The sequence below is a fragment of the Taudactylus pleione genome, unplaced genomic scaffold, assembly GCF_031769625.1.
Source record: "Taudactylus pleione unplaced genomic scaffold, aTauple2 ptg000726l, whole genome shotgun sequence".
Classification (NCBI taxonomy): domain Eukaryota; kingdom Metazoa; phylum Chordata; class Amphibia; order Anura; family Myobatrachidae; genus Taudactylus; species Taudactylus pleione.
In genome coordinates this window covers 1615230-1637170 of record NW_028285128.1, presented here as the reverse complement: position 1 = coordinate 1637170, position 21941 = coordinate 1615230, and the positions used below count along the sequence as shown (strand labels likewise).

At 42.1% G+C, this 21941-nt stretch overlaps 1 protein-coding gene across 1 annotated transcript in view; it reads left to right on the top strand.

Annotated features, from left to right (window-relative positions):
• The window catches only part of CYTH4 (cytohesin 4), a 123922-nt gene that overhangs the window by 35938 nt on the left and 66043 nt on the right, over positions 1-21941 (top strand). The window contains exon 7 of the mRNA XM_088456942.1: positions 2252-2364. Coding sequence (XP_088313068.1) covers positions 2252-2364 — 113 coding nt within the window. The remainder of the gene's footprint in view (positions 1-2251; positions 2365-21941) is intronic.

The following is a 21941-nucleotide window of genomic DNA, read 5'->3' as shown; positions in this document are numbered from 1 at the left end:
TATAGGGGACATTTCCAATGGGGGCACTACTACTGGGGGCATTAACACTGCGGGCACTACTAATGAAGGCACTGCATGGGGGGCACCACTACCGGGGCCATTGTGTAAAGGGTACCACTGCTGTGGGCATTGTATAAGGGGCACCACTGCTGTGGGCATTGTATAAGGGGCACTACTACTGTGGGCATTGTATTAGGGGCACTACTACTGTGGGCCTTGTGTATAAGGGGCAGTAATTTGGGCATTATGTAAAAGGGGCACTACTGTGTGTCATAACATTAATAAGGGACTACTGTGTGGCGCAATTTGAATTGGGGATAATGTATTATAAAGAGAATTACTGTGTGTGGCACAATGTATTATACAGGGCATTACTGCATGTGGCATAATGTATTATACAGGGCATTACTGCGTGTGGCATAATGTGTTATAAAGGGCATTACTGCGTGTGGCATAATGTGTTATAAAGGGCATTACTGCATGTGGCATAATGTGTTATAAAGGGCATTACTGTGTGTGGCATAATGTGTTATAAAGGGCATTACTGTGTGTGGCATAATGTGTTATAAAGGGCATTTTTGCGTGTGGCATAATGTGTTATACAGGGGATTACTGCAAGTGGCATAATGTATTATAAAGGGCATTACTGTGTAAGACATACTGTGTAAGGCGCATTACTGTACATGGCAGTTATTCGCCACGAAGGGAGTGCTTGGGGGAACCCCAGTACCTTCGCAAGTGCTGGGCACGCCCCACAGTGTGATGAATTGGGGGTGTTCAGCAAGGACACACCCCCTTTCCGGAAGCACACACGCAGAGGAACATCATCTAAATAAAGTTATTTCTCTATTTTTTTTGGGGGGTGGGGGGGCGCAACTAGAAACTTTCGCCCTGAGCTCCATAATGTCTAGAACCGGCCCTGGTCATAGCACATGTGACATGGGAGGTTTTTACACTGACATGATCGTAGTGCTTAAGAGAGGGTATGGTCAACCTTAAGCTCTACGACCAGCTCCGATGGTTTCCGATGGTCTCGATTAATCCTTATATGCCCGGAGATGACATGTAATGCGAACGAGAAGGGGGTGTTTTTTTAGTCTTACGGCCGCATCCTCCCCTTGCTTGTCCAGCTAACGATCCCATCTTAACGACGCAACTTGCAAGTGCATCATTTGCATATCCGGCCCCTTTTACCTTACGACCGTGTGGCCGCAACGACCGACTCTGAATGAGGTCCTGTATTCTGTGTCATGTTTTATAGGATATAAAAAACATGTTTTCATTCTCTAATTCCTTATAAAGTACATGTTTCCATGCTATAAGAAAATGTATATTTTTACAGACGCTCTCTATCTCACGGGGCCTAATTCAGCAAGGATCGCAACTGCGAATGCAATAGCGATTACACACGCAGACTCACTGCGAAGATATGCTAATCCTCTGCGATCGCTATGCCGTTGCAGCACAACATAAGGACGCACACCTTACCTTACACATATCCGTATTACTTAGCAAGACTGCAAAACCATCGGTAACATCGAGTACAATCGCAGCCTCACGCACCCTTGCACAAGGTCTGACCTTACTCAGGAATTGCTAACCTCGTCGCACGCAGTGAGTACACAAGCTGCGTATGGCATAGCAGTGGATACTTTATGCAAGCCCATGCAACAGCGTTCAAAAGCACTGGCAGGCCTGCGTTTCCCCGACCCTCCCCCCCCTGTCACCACCGCAAAATGGTACTTCCTGTCAATCACTCTGCGATGGGTCTGCGTAGTCACTGCGATCGCAATCCCGGTCTCAGTGGAGTGTTTGTGCAGCAATTGGCCGATTGCGTGCGTAATGGCAGTTGCAATCCTCATTGAATCAGGCCCACAATGCGCAGTGCTGACTCAGTGGGAAAAAAATAAGTGTATTCTATAAAGGAATATTTTTGTGGCCGTAATTAGGCTTCACCCGTCTTTTACTTAGCATAAAAAAATGGCTGTATAGCATTATAGAATATGGAATACAAAGGCTAATTCTACAGAAAAAGGCAACATTTCCTTCCCTCCACTTATATAGGATATCTCACTTTTTTCCTTTTAAGAACTGTACATGTCTCTAATAAGTCATGCAATTAACTTCCTACAAATTAACTCAATTACGGTAACTTCCTACAAATCCCGGTTCTGTTTACTTTTGATCTAAAATGATTATGTTTCAGCGACCAAAAATATATGTTGACACCTATTTTCATTGACCCTTGCAGGCGTTTCCTGGTCAGTTTTCGGTTACCAGGAGAGGCACAGAAGATTGACCGCATAATGGAGACATTCTCAATGCATTATTGCCAGAGTAACCCAGACACCTTCAAGTCAACAGGTGATCAGAAACACATTAGATGACAATTAAAAAAAAAGAATGCTAAAATTATTGCAGCATTAATGAAGTGACTTTGGGCCTGATTCAGACCCACTCGCGAGCGGCTGTCCGCTCGCAAGTGGGTCGATGTTATGCACTGAGCATGCGCACGACGGAGGGAGCTCCGTCGTGCGTATGCGCCAGACGCGACGAGCGAAGGAAAGTCCTTCGCTCGTTGTGTCTGATCAAAGGGGGCGTGCTGTCGATGTTGATTGACAGCACGCCCCCTTTGGTGGGCGTGCCGGGGGCGTGCCTCCCTGACGGGGGCGTTCCCACGGGAACGCCTCCCGTTAGAAGCCGGCCCACTGACATCACTAGTGATGTCAGTGGGAGTGATTTTGGCTCTGATAGAGCCAAAATCACTCCGGAGCTTGCGGTTGAAAACCTCAACCGCAGGCTCCGGCTCGCAGTTTCGATGGTCGCGATGGTCAAGACCATCGCGGCCATCAAAATGCACGCTCGTATAGGCTGTGGGTGGTGACCCACAGCTATACGAGCATCCAGGAGGACGCTCCATTTTCATGGAGGGCGGCCCTCATTCAGAGCGTGCGCTCTGCTCAGAGCGTACGGCTCTGAATGAGGGCCTTTACCTTTTTTTCCTTTTTAAAATCCTGCATTATATAATACAGTAGCTGGATCTGCATATTATTCCTAACTTTGCAATACCTGCGCTAGATTCTATTTAGTTAAGAGGAGGTATGGATAAAACAGGGATAAAATGTGCTTTATGTATCATATAAAAGTATTGTCTCTGCATAAGAATATCATATCATATCAGATTGATAAATTAAACATGTCAGTTTGTGTGGCACCCTGCTACCTGGTGTGGTGCGGTATGTGCGACAACAGGGTGAGTGGGAATCTGCTATCTACATACTGCAGTTTATCACTGCTGGAATGGCCTTATTAAAGCAATTATGCTGTGTATGTTCTACCCAAGAACCAGTATTTTGGATAACTTACGTGTTACCAAAATAGTTTTAGAACATATTCTATTATTTTTCTTTGTGGTGGTATAACTAACACCATAAAATACCTACACACCATTAACAGAACCATAGCTGTAGGTCTGTGAGTTACCATGACCGGTAGAGAATACGGATTAGGCAATTTCTCTTTTCCTTGATTGTTTTGATTATGAGCTTTCTATCATGTATGCACATTGCTGTGTTCCTTGCCACCGATGTCTACACAACTGACATACACTGTAGTCAAAGAAGAATTATTTTTCACCAGCTTAAAAAGCTACAACGGTACATACTGGACAAAGTAGAGCTTACAAGTAGAACTTAGCACTGTACAGTGGGGAACTGGAGGTCCATATTATTATTATTATCCTTTATTTATATGGCGACACAAGGGTTCCACAGCGCCTTACATAAACAAATGAGCTATTAACAGTACAAAACAATGCAGACCAAGGGCATGGTTTATAAACACTGCTGCATTAGCGATCATTACACTTAAATAGGCAGCAGGGTGCCAGCAACCAAATGTTAGGTGCTGTTGTGGGGAGTTAGGTGTATATGATAGTATAAGTGAGGGAAGGGAAGCACTTGAGGGAAAAGGGCCCTGCTCACGAGAGCTTACTTTCTAAAGGGGAGGAGTAGACAGACACGGGTGACACAGATGGGGTAGGCAGTAAGGAAGGAGCATGGAGCAGCGGGATAGGATGAGAGCTGTAAATCTTTGATGAAGAAGTGGGTCTAGAGAGCCTGCTTGAAGATTAGTATGGAGGTGGAGCATCTGAGGGTTAGAGAATTCCAAAAGGTGGGGAGCAACATGGGCAAAATCTTTGAGATGGGAGTGGGAGGAAGTAATCAATTAGCAGGAGAGGCGACATGCATTTGTGGAGCAAAGTGGGCGGGCAGGGTGTGTAGGGAGATGAGGTCAGAGATGTAAGTGGTAGAGGATTGGGTGAGGGCTTTTGTAAGTGAGTGTGAGAAGCTCGAATTGGGTTTTGAAGGGGTGGGGGAGCCAGAGTATGGCTTGTAAGATAGGGGAGGAAGATGTAGAACATTTGGAGAGTAAGATGAGCCGAGAAGCAGCATTGAGGACAGATTGGAGTGGAGAGAGGTGGGAGTCAGGGAGGCCAGATAGGAGGAGGTTACAGTAGTCCAGTCTGGAGATAACCAGTGAGTGGATGAGGGTCTTAGGACCTGATTCACACCCACTCGCTAGATGCGATCGTTCTCTTCCAGCTTATGCAAATCTGGCACACCCAGTAAGGCAAGCAATCGCAAGACAAGACATAAGTACGCCCACTATGTCTTGGCGTGCAATCACTTTGTGTATGTAGATGCCCAAAATCCATTCTTAAAATGCCCACTTGCGTCCGTCATCTCCTGGAAGTGCCTAAAAACATTGGTACATCGAGCACCATCTAATGTGATCACAGCGCTTAAGGTTGACTATACCCTGCCGCAAGGACTGCGACCACTTCAGTGTGAAATTCCACCAATAGCGGATGCTTACGAGTGGTTCTGAATCAGGTCCTTAGTACCAACCCGGGAGATAAAGGGTCTGATCCTGGAAATATTTTTGAGATGGAAATGACAGGACTGCAAAATGTACTGAATGTGTGGTTTGAAGGAGAGGGAGGAGTCAAGGATAACTCCAAGACAGCACACTGGGTGGCTAGAGGAGATGTTTGTTCCATCAATAGATAATGAAAGTGTTGGAAGTTAGGTTATGCGGGAGGATGGGAAGATGATAAGCTTAGTCTTAGACATGTTAAGTTTAAAAGAGCACTGGGACATCATGGAAGAGATAGCAGAGAGACAGTTGGAGACACGAGTGAGAAAAGAGGGGGAGAGGTCAGAAGAGGAAAGGTACTGTAGATCTAAGTATCATCCACATAGATGACACTGGAGACCAAAAGAGCTAATGAGTTCACCTAAAGAGGACGTATAGAAGGATAATAGTAGAGGTCCAAGAACAGAATCTTAGGGAACACCTACAGTTAGTGGACGTTGGAGTGGAGTCATGAGAGACATAGAAGGCATGGTCAGAGAGGTAGGTGGACAGCCAGGAGAGGGCAGTGTCACATAGACTAGGATTTGCAAGAGGATGGTCCACAGTGTCAAAAGTAGGAGAGAGGTCAAGGAGGATGAGCAAAGCATAGTGGCCCATGGATTTGGCAGCAAGGAGGTCATTGCTGACTTTCGTAAGTGCAGTTTCAGTGGAGTGGAGAGGACAGAAGCCAGACTGGAATAGGTCAAGCAGGGAGTGGGAAGAAAGAAAGGTGTTAAGGTGGTTGTAAAAAATACGCTTAAGAAGTTAGGAATCAAAGGTAGGAAAGATGTGACAGAAGTTGGAGAAAGTGTTAGGATCAAGGTTAGGTTTTTAAGAATGGGGGAGACAAGTGCATGCTTGAATGCAGAAGGGAGAAAGTGCCCTTTGAGAGGGAGTGATTAAAGAGGTGGGTAAGATGGGGACACGCAGAAGGAGAGAAGTAGCAGAGAAGGCGGGATGGAATGGGGTCAAGGGGGTGGTGGAATGGGGGAGGACCGGATGAGAACCATAACTTCCTCTCCAGATACAGGGGAGAAATATGTCTGGGTTGGTAAGATGGTCTGGTCTGGGAAAGGAGCGGGTGGAGTGCTGAGGGTCTTGTGAGATGCAATGTCCTGACATATGGTGTCAATTTTAGATGTAAAGTAGGTGGCAGAGGAGGGTGTTGAAAGCGGCAAAGAGATGCCATATATGTTTAAAACAATGCTGCTGCTTGCAGTACGGCAGAATCTGACCTTGCACTATGCTGCATTGAGGATTCTCCTGGCTTGGACATCTACAGTGACATCACCCATCAGGTCCTATAGGAACTAAATTTAGCTACCTTGGATCAACACTTGATAAGCAAGTCCACTTGGGAAGTCTAGTCAGTTGCAATTCCTATGGGTGGGATACTGGCAGACACTACGGTGGTAGGTGGCAGCAGTGTGCAAATGGATGTTAGTTCACATAGCAGATTACTTAACCAGAGGATGGTTTATTAACCATACAGAAACAGGAACAGGAGGTAGCACAGATTAACAGCAGGTACAGGTTGTAAGGATTGTCCAGTTGCATTCAGGAGCTTTCGGGTTATGCAGGGCATTGTGGTGCACCGGGTATATGCATTTACTCTATGGGCTATAATTAGTAGTGGCAACAGCAGGATCTATATAATGTACTGGGGTAATGATACAATGGAGTTAGGGTCTCTGTGGAGCCTCCCATTATACAGGACAGTCAGGGGTATGTCCACAATAAAGGACGCCAATGAAGGAGACACCACCGCATGCCACTGCAAAGGTGAGTATTGGTGAATAACAGTGGTACCTGAGCATGTGTTGCTGTGAAAAACAGTGATACAAAATTAAATGAACCACCAGGTGTAGTAAATATTAATAAAGAGAGCCTATATTGATGATTGTCATGTATTCATATCCTTGCTCTCAGTTCCCTTACACGTAGCAGAGCTACATGAGAATAGAAAGTCCTGTAGAGGTGAGTGCACGGGAGGGGGAGGGGGGTGCAATATCCTTCTATTATTTCAGAACAGAAAGCCCATGCAGTGCTGAACTGTGCAGAGAGCAAAGCGCGGAGCACCCGGAGTCCTGTGCATGGGCCAACATCACCAATCCCCCTCGATGCCAGGCCTCATAGCAGCTGCATTGGCTGCTATGGCCATACTTCTGCCACAGGGATATTGGTTACATAATTTTCTACCAGCAGCTGTAATAGGCTCACAGAGTCTGTACAACTTAAGAATGGCACATGAAGTCCATCATAGTAATAAAAGAAGAAAACACTACACTGTATGCTACACCTATAAATGAATACATTGGGTCTGATGTTGAGTTGGATGGAAATTGCGTGGACTGTATATATGTATATTCACCTGTATGCAAACGTATATGCATATTACAGTGCACCCGCCCTCATCCATACTCAATCATCATCAGTGCTCACTTGTACCAGCCTATGCTACGTGCAGGGGATAGGCCATCAAACAGGATCATTTCTCCTTATGTCCAACTCTACCTACATGAGAACGCCGGTCACTTCTCTTCAGTCTTTGGCCCGTATTCAATTAGAGACGAAAAGCCGCGATCGGCGGAAAAGTTTCACCGATGCTATGTTTTCACCACATTCCCGCTGATCGTCCTATTTAATTCCGAAAAGCACATATTCTAAAACAGGCGTATAAGTTTCTCCACCCAAAGGTAGGAGAAAAGATGTGCAAAATCCCTATTTTTGCCTAAAAATGTGGACACTTGGTTCAGAACCCTTTGGACACCCCCCTAATGACTAAATAGGCATAAAAAAATTTAATATTATCTAAATACACCCTAAAAAACACGTAAATTTTGGGGCGAAAATTTTAAAAGTGTTGGAAAATGGGCATAAAGTATTGGTTCGGGTATTTGGGGGGCTGTATGGATGGGACAGGTGTTTCTAGGATTACAGGAGGCTGCAGCAGGTGTATTTTTAAAACTATTTTATAATGCACTTTATAGACACAAAAATATTCTAGTACCCATTTAAATGTAACCCAAATTTAACTGCAACAATTATTTTTTCCATAAGAATTAGCTTTTTATAATTTTTCCACACTAATGCAAATGTACAAATATCGCCCTATGACTAAATTTAAGAAGCTAAAATACATTTATTAGGTCAATTAATACACTTCTATATTGATTCCCCAGGTCAGTTAGGCTTTTTAGGGGGGTACAGACTGATTTCCCCCCCAAAAAACTGTTATTTTCCCTATTTTTGATAATTGCTGCATTCGCACACATATACGTTTTCGCCTGATTTGCAATTGTATAGGGCGAAAAGCTGGAGCGCGCATTGTGTAAGTAGGTGAAAACTTTGCCTCAAAACAGGCGAATGAAGCAAAAACACAGCGCTTATCACCGATCTCGGCTTTTCGCCGCTAATTGAATCCGGTCCTTAAGTGGAGAAAATGCGTAAGACTCTGCATCACCCATACTTGTGTGCTCTCAGTTCTGGAGCATGTGCAGTGCAATAATCTGCAAGATATACTCACCAACTTATCATCAGGCCCATTGTGCACAGCAATCTACTGCAAAAAGAATAAACAGAGTAGGCATGGCACTGTAAATACTATAGTATGACAAAAAAAATATATACTTATTGCAATTTAAACTATGGTGAAAAAGATAATCTTAGTACATATCATGTACTGTATGAGACAGAAATAAATATTGTTAACATACAGTATGGGTCATATAAACTAGATATGTGAGTGGACTCCCATGTTTTGGTTTTGGATCTGGATTCATCTTTTTTTTTTTTTTTTTTGCAAAACCACCCTCAAGTGTTTTGGTTTTGAATTCAGATAAAAATTGATTAAAAATCAATAAAAACAGCTAAAATGTTCTAAACCAAAACCTGAGTTCAGTTCTTAAATCCGAGCTCCGAACTGACAACAGATCCGAACCGGGATTCGGTTCAAACCGGGTCACAAAATTTAATCCAGGCCTCGACCCAGCTCTACTCGGAACCCCTAAATTCGGGTGTGTTTGGATTTAAAAAATCCGGACTCGCATATCTCTAATATAAATGTAAACTGACCCATACACAATTACATAAAAACCCCTATATCCTACTGTCTCATCAACATGTGGGGCGAGATGTATGACACATCACAATTTGCATGTGATGCTTCCCGCCACTCATCACATGCATGCTGGTGTTAATTACGCCGGCATGGATGATGAAAAATGCAAAGGCCAGCTCTCCCGATAAGAGCTGTCCTTGACGAGAGAGGGACTTCCAGGTCTATGACCCAGAAGTCTCTTTGGCGTCCTTCTGCACATGTGCAGAAGGACGTGCGCGCAGCGGGGGGTGCTGGCAGGGATCCGATTGGATCCTTCCCAGAAGGGCGTCGCGGATAGAAGCCTAAAGATGGCATTACCCACTGCATCCAAGCCCCGGAATGTATCGCGTTCTGCATATGAGAAATATGGTCAAACCCCGGAAAACAGCGAGGGTTTGACCACATTTCTGATGTTAGTGCTCCCCACCCATTGTACAATCATGTCTCAATGTACTTTTATCATACTTTCATATAGATCCCTCATGCTCTGTTATAGCCCCAAGCACACTGACCATGTGTTTTGGAAATACTGCTGCCACTCACAGGTGCACAGAGACTAGTCATCCTGACATTGCTAACAGCTGAAGTTCTATAGGAAGAACAACCCCAGTATTGTATATGCATTGAGAGCAGTAAAGTAATGTGCTTTAGTATATTACCCATTTCACACCCAAACATGTACAAACAGCCTTCTTAGTTATTACATGATGTTTTGAAGGATTTCTTGTTTTTGTTGCTAGTTTTTTTGTTGCTGCTTTCATAAAGGTAGCAAATCTCCTACTGAAATGTCTCTGGGGATATTATAGTCATGGTAAAGGGTGGGGGAAGTGGTCACAATCAGGTATGTGAACATTATAAGCCCCTACATACTGGGATGGGGGAGAAGGGCAAATCTGGTATACCGAGGTATTGGAGTATCTAAAATGTGTGCAGGGTCCAGGGGAGGCCTACACTGCACACCCTGCGTCCATATATAAGTATACATACCTCCCCGCATGGTTGCTGACTTTCTGGCTGCCCCTACCGAGAGGGAGCAGCCTGATCGGCAGGGCAGGGGGGTGTGGCCGTCACAAAGGGGCGTGGTTGGATAGATGATGGTCATTTGTGGGTGGGGCCACACAATCACATCATTTTGGCCCCACCCCCACTGCACAAAGCTAATATTACAGGTATTGTGAAGCAGGGGGCGAAGCCATGATGACACGATTCAATGTGAATCGTGTCACCGCCCCCCCCCCCACTGCGGGGGTTTCACAGGTGATTACGGGGTGGTCGTGGTGGGGGTGGCGGCTGCCGGGAGGCTTGCCTGTCTTTACGGGGTCCTGGAGCAGCCGAATCGGGAGGGTAGGCAAGTATGCCTCTCCGGAGTCCCACGTTGGCCGGCGCTGTAGGCAGATATCACCGGGAAAATGACGCGGTGGCCATTTTCTCTGTGATTTGTGCATGCGCAGTAGAGAAGTCTCCAGGAACATAGTGCAGGCACCAGAGTCTACTGCGCTGCTGGGGAGGAGGGGGTTAGCACAGAGGCTGCACTCTGGACCCCTCCTCTCTTACACTGCCCCTGTATAGAGGCTACAATAAATTAGGGGGACCAAGGCAGATATATTTATGAGCTGTCGACTGGTATGGTAAAGGGCTACAGGCTGATATAATGAGATCAGGATAAAATAATGAATAACATAGGGGGAGATGTGTCAAACCTTTGAGAGAGATAAAGTGTAGAAATTGAACAAAGTAACCAATCAGCTTCATACTGTCATTTATCTAGCACTGTCTATGAAGTGGCAGTTGGAAGCTGATTAGATGCTATAGGCAACTTACCTTTATTTCTTTTAAAGGTTTGATGCATCTCTTTCATAGTTTGGTGTAGTGAGTGGGCGCCGGATGGTGTCATGAGTAGGAACACGCTGGTGTATTGGGGATGCGTGATAATATAATGAATATAATATGAGTATAATGAGTGTGCCACTTTGATATAATGAGGGGATACACAATAATATAAAGAGTAGGCACACACTGGTATAATGAGGGGATGCAGGATAATATAAAGAGTAAGCACACACTGGTATAATGAGGGCATGCAGGATAATATATAAAGAGTAAGCACACACTGGTATAATGAGGGGATGCAGGATAATATAAAGAGTAAGCACACACTGGTATAATGAGGGGATGCAGGATAATATAAAGAGTAAGCACACTCTGGTATAATGAGGGGATGCAGGATAATATATAAAGAGTAAGCACACACTGGTATAATGAGGGGATGCAGGATAATATATAAAGAGTAAGCACACACTGGTATAATGAGGGGATGCAGGATAATATATAAAGAGTAAGCACACACTGGTATAATGAGGGGATACAGAATAATATAAAGAGTAAGCACACACTGGTATAATGAGGGGATGCAGGATAATATAAAGAGTAAGCACACACTGGTATAATGAGGGGATACAGAATAATATAAAGAGTAGGCACACACTGGTATAATGAGGGGATGCAGGGTAATATAAAGAGTGGGCACCCACTGGTATAATGAGGGGATGCAGGATAATATAAAGAGTAAGTACACACTGGTATAATGAGGGGATGCAGGATAATATAAAGAGTAGGCACACACTGGTATAATGAGGGGATGCAGGGTAATATAAAGAGTAGGCACACACTGGCATAATGAGGGATGCAGGGTAATATAAAGAGTAGGCACACACTGGTACAATGAGGGGATGCAGGATAATATAAAGAGTAAACACACACTGGTATAATGAGGGGATGCAGGATAATATAAAGAGTAAGCACACATTGGTATAATATAATGAGGAGATACAGAAAAATATAAAGAGTAAGCACACACTGGTATAATGAGGGGATGCAGGGTAATATAAAGAGTGGGCACACACTGTTATAATGACTGGATGCAGGATAATATAAAGAGTAAGCACACATTGGTATAATATAATGAGGAGATACAGAATAATATAAAGAGTAAGCAAACACTGGTATAATGAGGGGATGCAGGATAATATAAAGAGTAAGCACACACTGGTATAATGAGGGGATGCAGGATAATATAAAGAGTGGGCACACACTGTTATAATGAGTGGATGCAGGATAATATAAAGAGTAAGCACACACTGGTATAATGAGGGGATGCAGGGTAATATAAAGAGTGGGCACACACTGGTATAATGAGGGGATGCAGGATAATATAAAGAGTAAGCACACACTGGTATAATGAGGGGATGCAGGGTAATATAAAGAGTAAGCACACATTGGTATAATATAATGAGGAGATACAGAATAATATAAAGAGTAAGCAAACACTGGTATAATGAGGGGATGCAGGATAATATAAAGAGTAAGCACACACTGGTATAATGAGGGGATGCAGGATAATATAAAGAGGATAATATAAAGAGTGGGCACACACTGTTATAATGAGTGGATGCAGGATAATATAAAGAGTAAGCACACACTGGTATAATGAGGGGATGCAGGGTAATATAAAGAGTGGGCACACACTGGTATAATGAGGGGATGCAGGATAATATAAAGAGTAAGCACACACTGGTATAATGAGGGGATGCAGGGTAATATAAAGAGTAGGCACACACTGGTATAATGAGGGGATGCAGGATGATGTAATACTTTGGCACACACTGGTATAATGAGGGGATGCAGGATGATGTAATACGTTGGCACACACTGGTATAATGAGGGGATGCAGGATGATGTAATACGTTGGCACACACTGGTATAATGAGGGGATGCAGTATAATATAAAGAGTAAGCACACACTGGTATAATGAGGAGATGCAGGGTAATATAAAGAGTAGGCACAGACTGGTATAATGAGGGGATGCAGGATAATATAAAGAGTAAGCATACACTCGTATAATGAGGGGATGCAGGATAATATGAGGGGATGCAGGATAATATTAAGAGTAAGCACACACTGCTATAATGAGGGGATGCAGGATAATATATAAAGAGTAAGCTCACACTGGTATAATGAGGGGATGCAGGATAATATAAAGAGTAAGCACACATTGGTATAATATAATGAGGAGATACAGAAAAATATAAAGAGTAAGCACACACTGGTATAATGAGGGGATGCAGGGTAATATAAAGAGTGGGCACACACTGTTATAATGACTGGATGCAGGATAATATAAAGAGTAAGCACACATTGGTATAATATAATGAGGAGATACAGAATAATATAAAGAGTAAGCAAACACTGGTATAATGAGGGGATGCAGGATAATATAAAGAGTAAGCACACACTGGTATAATGAGGGGATGCAGGATAATATAAAGAGTGGGCACACACTGTTATAATGAGTGGATGCAGGATAATATAAAGAGTAAGCACACACTGGTATAATGAGGGGATGCAGGGTAATATAAAGAGTGGGCACACACTGGTATAATGAGGGGATGCAGGATAATATAAAGAGTAAGCACACACTGGTATAATGAGGGGATGCAGGGTAATATAAAGAGTAAGCACACATTGGTATAATATAATGAGGAGATACAGAATAATATAAAGAGTAAGCAAACACTGGTATAATGAGGGGATGCAGGATAATATAAAGAGTAAGCACACACTGGTATAATGAGGGGATGCAGGATAATATAAAGAGGATAATATAAAGAGTGGGCACACACTGTTATAATGAGTGGATGCAGGATAATATAAAGAGTAAGCACACACTGGTATAATGAGGGGATGCAGGGTAATATAAAGAGTGGGCACACACTGGTATAATGAGGGGATGCAGGATAATATAAAGAGTAAGCACACACTGGTATAATGAGGGGATGCAGGGTAATATAAAGAGTAGGCACACACTGGTATAATGAGGGGATGCAGGATGATGTAATACTTTGGCACACACTGGTATAATGAGGGGATGCAGGATGATGTAATACGTTGGCACACACTGGTATAATGAGGGGATGCAGGATGATGTAATACGTTGGCACACACTGGTATAATGAGGGGATGCAGTATAATATAAAGAGTAAGCACACACTGGTATAATGAGGAGATGCAGGGTAATATAAAGAGTAGGCACAGACTGGTATAATGAGGGGATGCAGGATAATATAAAGAGTAAGCATACACTCGTATAATGAGGGGATGCAGGATAATATGAGGGGATGCAGGATAATATTAAGAGTAAGCACACACTGCTATAATGAGGGGATGCAGGATAATATATAAAGAGTAAGCTCACACTGGTATAATGAGGGAACGCAGTATAATATAAAGAGTAAGCACACACTGGTATAATGAGGGGATACAGACTAATATAAAGACTAAGCAAAGACTGGTATATGAGGGGATGCAGTATAATATAAAGAGTAAGCACACACTGGTATAATGAGGGGATGCAGGATAATATAAAGAGTAAGCACACACTGGTACAATGAGGGGATGCAGGATAATATAAAGAGTAAACACACACTGGTATAATGAGGGGATGCAGGATAATATAAAGAGTAAGCATACACTGGTATAATGAGGGGATGCAGGGTAATATAAAGAGTGGGCACACACTGTTATAATGAGTGGATGCAGGATAATATAAAGAGTAAGCATATACTGGTATAATGAGGGGATGCAGGGTAATATAAAGAGTGGGCACACACTGGTATAATGAGGGGATGCAGGATAATATAAAGAGTAAGCACACACTGGTATAATGAGGGGAGGCAGGGTAATATAAAGAGTAGGCACACACTGGTATAATGAGGGGATGCAGGATGATGTAATACTTTGGCACACACTGGTATAATGAGGGGATGCAGGATGATGTAATACGTTGGCACACACTGGTATAATGAGGGGATGCAGGATGATGTAATACGTTGGCACACACTGTTATAATGAGTGGATACAGGATAATATAAAGAGTAAGCACACACTGGTATAATGAGGGGATGCAGGATAATATAAAGAGTAAGCATACACTGGTATAATGAGGGGATGCAGGATAATATGAGGGGATGCAGGATAATATAAAGAGTAAGCACACACTTCTATAATGAGGGGATGCAGGATAATATATAAAGAGTAAGCTCACACTGGTATAATGAGGGAACGCAGTATAATATAAAGAGTAAGCACACATTGGTATAATATAATGAGGAGATACAGAAAAATATAAAGAGTAAGCACACACTGGTATAATGAGGGGATGCAGGGTAATATAAAGAGTGGGCACACACTGTTATAATGACTGGATGCAGGATAATATAAAGAGTAAGCACACATTGGTATAATATAATGAGGAGATACAGAATAATATAAAGAGTAAGCAAACACTGGTATATGAGGGGATGCAGTATAATATAAAGAGTAAGGACACACTGGTATAACGAGGGGATGCAGGATAATATAAAGAGTAAGCACACACTGGTATAATGAGGGGATGCAGGATAATATAAAGAGTAGGCACACACTGTTATAATGAGGGGATGCAGTATAATATAAAAAATAAGCACACACTGGTATAATGAGAAGATGCAGGGTAATATAAAGAGTAAGCACACACTGGTATAATGAGGGGATGCAGGGTAAAATAAAGAGTAGGCACAGACTGGTATAATGAGGGGATGCAGGATAATATGAGGGGATGCAGGATAATATAAAGAGTAAGCACACACTGGAATAATGAGGGGATGCAGGATAATATATAAAGAGTAAGCACACACTGGTATAATGAGGGGATACAGACTAATATAAAGAGTAAGCACAGACTGGTATATGAGGGGATGCAGTATAATATAAAGAGTAAGCACACACTGGTATAATGAGGGGATGCAGGATAATATAAAGAGTAGGCACACACTGGTATAATGAGGGGATGCAGGATAATATAAAGAGTAAGCACACACTGGTATAATGAGGGGATGCAGGATAATATAAAGAGTAGGCACACACTGGTATAATGAGGGGATGCAGGATAATATAAAGAGTAAGCACACACTGGTATAATGAAGGAACGCAGTATAATATAAAGAGAAAGCACACACTGGTATAATGAGGGGATGCAGGATAATATAAAGAGTAAGCACACACTGGTATAATGAAGGAACGCAGTATAATATAAAGAGAAAGCACACACTGGTATAATGAAGGAACGCAGTATAATATAAAGAGAAAGCACACACTTGTATAATGAGTGGATGCAGGATAATATAAAGAGTAAGCACACACTGGTATAATGAGGGGATGCAGGGTAATATAAAGAGTGGGCACACACTGGTATAATGAGGGGATGCAGGATAATATAAAGAGTGGGCACACACTGGTATAATGAGGGGATGCAGGATAACATAAAGAGTAAGCACACACTGGTATAATGAGGGGATGCAGGGTAATATAAAGAGTGGACACACACTGGTATAATGAGGGGATGCAGGATAATATAAAGAGTAAGCACACACTGGTATAATGAGGGGATGCAGGGTAATATAAAGAGTAGGCACACACTGGTTTAATGAGGGGATGCAGGATGATGTAATACTTTGGCACACACTGGTATAATGAGGGGATGCAGGATGATGTAATACGTTGGCACACACTGGTATAATGAGGGGATGCAGGATGATGTAATACTTTGGCACACACTGGTATAATGAGGGGATGCAGTATAATATAAAGAGTAAGCACACACTGGTATAATGAGGAGATGCAGGGTAATATAAAGAGTGGACACACACTGTTATAATGAGTGGATGCAGGATAATATAAAGAGTAAGCACACACTGGTATAATGAGGGGATGCAGGGTAATATAAAGAGTGGGCACACACTGGTATAATGAGGGGATGCAGGATAATATAAAGAGTAAGCACACACTGGTATAATGAGGGGATGCAGGGTAATATAAAGAGTAAGCACACATTGGTATAATATAATGAGGAGATACAGAATAATATAAAGAGTAAGCAAACACTGGTATAATGAGGGGATGCAGGATAATATAAAGAGTAAGCACACACTGGTATAATGAGGGGATGCAGGATAATATAAAGAGGATAATATAAAGAGTGGGCACACACTGTTATAATGAGTGGATGCAGGATAATATAAAGAGTAAGCACACACTGGTATAATGAGGGGATGCAGGGTAATATAAAGAGTGGGCACACACTGGTATAATGAGGGGATGCAGGATAATATAAAGAGTAAGCACACACTGGTATAATGAGGGGATGCAGGGTAATATAAAGAGTAGGCACACACTGGTATAATGAGGGGATGCAGGATGATGTAATACTTTGGCACACACTGGTATAATGAGGGGATGCAGGATGATGTAATACGTTGGCACACACTGGTATAATGAGGGGATGCAGGATGATGTAATACGTTGGCACACACTGGTATAATGAGGGGATGCAGTATAATATAAAGAGTAAGCACACACTGGTATAATGAGGAGATGCAGGGTAATATAAAGAGTAGGCACAGACAGGTATAATGAGGGGATGCAGGATAATATAAAGAGTAAGCATACACTCGTATAATGAGGGGATGCAGGATAATATGAGGGGATGCAGGATAATATTAAGAGTAAGCACACACTGCTATAATGAGGGGATGCAGGATAATATATAAAGAGTAAGCTCACACTGGTATAATGAGGGAACGCAGTATAATATAAAGAGTAAGCACACACTGGTATAATGAGGGGATACAGACTAATATAAAGACTAAGCAAAGACTGGTATATGAGGGGATGCAGTATAATATAAAAAGTAAGCACACACTGGTATAATGAGGGGATGCAGGATAATATAAAGAGTAAGCACACACTGGTACAATGAGGGGATGCAGGATAATATAAAGAGTAAACACACACTGGTATAATGAGGGGATGCAGGATAATATAAAGAGTAAGCACACACTGGTATAATGAGGGGATGCAGGGTAATATAAAGAATGGGCACACACTGTTATAATGAGTGGATGCAGGATAATATAAAGAGTAAGCATATACTGGTATAATGAGGGGATGCAGGGTAATATAAAGAGTGGGCACACACTGGTATAATGAGGGGAGGCAGGGTAATATAAAGAGTAGGCACACACTGGTATAATGAGGGGATGCAGGATGATGTAATACTTTGGCACACACTGGTATAATGAGGGGATGCAGGATGATGTAATACGTTGGCACACACTGGTATAATGAGGGGATGCAGGATGATGTAATACGTTGGCACACACTGTTATAATGAGTGGATGCAGGATAATATAAAGAGTAAGCACACACTGGTATAATGAGGGGATGCAGGATAATATAAAGAGTAAGCATACACTGGTATAATGAGGGGATGCAGGATAATATGAGGGGATGCAGGATAATATAAAGAGTAAGCACACACTTCTATAATGAGGGGATGCAGGATAATATATAAAGAGTAAGCTCACACTGGTATAATGAGGGAACGCAGTATAATATAAAGAGTAAGCACACACTGGTATAATGAGGGGATAAAGACCAATATAAAGACTAAGCAAAGACTGGTATATGAGGGGATGCAGTATAATATAAAGAGTAAGGACACACTGGTATAATGAGGGGATGCAGGATAATATGAAGAGTAAGCACACACTGGTATAATGAGGGGATGCAGGATAATATAAAGAGTAGGCACACACTGTTATAATGAGGGGATGCAGTATAATATAAAAAATAAGCACACACTGGTATAATGAGAAGATGCAGGGTAATATAAAGAGTAAGCACACACTGGTATAATGAGGGGATGCAGGGTAAAATAAAGAGTAGGCACAGACTGGTATAATGAGGGGATGCAGGATAATATGAGGGGATGCAGGATAATATAAAGAGTAAGCACACACTGGAATAATGAGGGGATGCAGGATAATATATAAAGAGTAAGCACACACTGGTATAATGAGGGGATACAGACTAATATAAAGAGTAAGCACAGACTGGTATATGAGGGGATGCAGTATAATATAAAGAGTAAGCACACACTGGTATAATGAGGGGATGCAGGATAATATAAAGAGTAGGCACACACTGGTATAATGAGGGGATGCAGGATAATATAAAGAGTAAGCACACACTGGTATAATGAGGGGATGCAGGATAATATAAAGAGTAGGCACACACTGGTATAATGAGGGGATGCAGGATAATATAAAGAGTAAGCACACACTGGTATAATGAAGGAACGCAGTATAATATAAAGAGAAAGCACACACTGGTATAATGAGGGGATGCAGGATAATATAAAGAGTAAGCACACACTGGTATAATGAAGGAACGCAGTATAATATAAAGAGAAAGCACACACTGGTATAATGAAGGAACGCAGTATAATATAAAGAGAAAGCACACACTTGTATAATGAGTGGATGCAGGATAATATAAAGAGTAAGCACACACTGGTATAATGAGGGGATGCAGGGTAATATAAAGAGTGGGCACACACTGGTATAATGAGGGGATGCAGGATAATATAAAGAGTGGGCACACACTGGTATAATGAGGGGATGCAGGATAATATAAAGAGTAAGCACACACTGGTATAATGAGGGGATGCAGGGTAATATAAAGAGTGGACACACACTGGTATAATGAGGGGATGCAGGATAATATAAAGAGTAAGCACACACTGGTATAATGAGGGGATGCAGGGTAATATAAAGAGTAGGCACACACTGGTTTAATGAGGGGATGCAGGATGATGTAATACTTTGGCACACACTGGTATAATGAGGGGATGCAGGATGATGTAATACGTTGGCACACACTGGTATAATGAGGGGATGCAGGATGATGTAATACTTTGGCACACACTGGTATAATGAGGGGATGCAGTATAATATAAAGAGTAAGCACACACTGGTATAATGAGGAGATGCAGGGTAATATAAAGAGTGGACACACACTGTTATAATGAGTGGATGCAGGATAATATAAAGAGTAAGCACACACTGGTATAATGAGGGGATGCAGGGTAATATAAAGAGTGGGCACACACTGGTATAATGAGGGGATGCAGGATAATATAAAGAGTAAGCACACACTGGTATAATGAGGGGATGCAGGGTAATATAAAGAGTAAGCACACATTGGTATAATATAATGAGGAGATACAGAATAATATAAAGAGTAAGCAAACACTGGTATAATGAGGGGATGCAGGATAATATAAAGAGTAAGCACACACTGGTATAATGAGGGGATGCAGGATAATATAAAGAGGATAATATAAAGAGTGGGCACACACTGTTATAATGAGTGGATGCAGGATAAAATAAAGAGTAAGCACACAATGGTATAATGAGGGGATGCAGGGTAATATAAAGAGTAGGCACACACTGGTATAATGAGGGGATGCAGGATGATGTAATACTTTGGCACACACTGGTATAATGAGGGGATGCAGGATAATATAAAGAGTAAGCACACACTGGTATAATGAGGGGATGCAGGGTAATATAAAGAGTAGGCACACACTGGTATAATGAGGGGATGCAGGATGATGTAATACTTTGGCACACACTGGTATAATGAGGGGATGCAGGATGATGTAATACGTTGGCACACACTGGTAAAATGAGGGGATGCAGGATGATGTAATACGTTGGCACACACTGGTATAATGAGGGGATGCAGTATAATATAAAGAGTAAGCACACACTGGTATAATGAGGAGATGCAGGGTAATATAAAGAGTAGGCACAGACTGGTATAATGAGGGGATGCAGGATAATATAAAGAGTAAGCATACACTCGTATAATGAGGGGATGCAGGATAATATGAGGGGATGCAGGATAATATTAAGAGTAAGCACACACTGCTATAATGAGGGGATGCAGGATAATATATAAAGAGTAAGCTCACACTGGTATAATGAGGGAACGCAGTATAATATAAAGAGTAAGCACACACTGGTATAATGAGGAGATACAGACTAATATAAAGACTAAGCAAAGACTGGTATATGAGGGGATGCAGTATAATATAAAGAGTAAGCACACACTGGTATAATGAGGGGATGCAGGATAATATAAAGAGTAAGCACACACTGGTACAATGAGGGGATGCAGGATAATATAAAGAGTAAACACACACTGGTATAATGAGGGGATGCAGGATAATATAAAGAGTAAGCACACACTGGTATAATGAGGGGATGCAGGGTAATATAAAGAGTGGGCACACACTGTTATAATGAGTGGATGCAGGATAATATAAAGAGTAAGCATATACTGGTATAATGAGGGGATGCAGGGTAATATAAAGAGTGGGCACACACTGGTATAATGAGGGGATGCAGGATAATATAAAGAGTAAGCACACACTGGTATAATGAGGGGAGGCAGGGTAATATAAAGAGTAGGCACACACTGGTATAATGAGGGGATGCAGGATGATGTAATACTTTGGCACACACTCGTATAATGAGGGGATGCAGGATGATGTAATACGTTGGCACACACTGGTATAATGAGGGGATGCAGGATGATGTAATACGTTGGCACACACTGTTATAATGAGTGGATGCAGGATAATATAAAGAGTAAGCACACACTGGTATAATGAGGAGATGCAGGGTAATATAAAGAGTAGGCACAGACTGGTATAATGAGGGGATGCAGGATAATATAAAGAGTAAGCATACACTCGTATAATGAGGGGATGCAGGATAATATGAGGGGATGCAGGATAATATTAAGAGTAAGCACACACTGCTATAATGAGGGGATGCAGGATAATATATAAAGAGTAAGCTCACACTGGTATAATGAGGGAACGCAGTATAATATAAAGAGTAAGCACACACTGGTATAATGAGGGGATACAGACTAATATAAAGACTAAGCAAAGACTGGTATATGAGGGGATGCAGTATA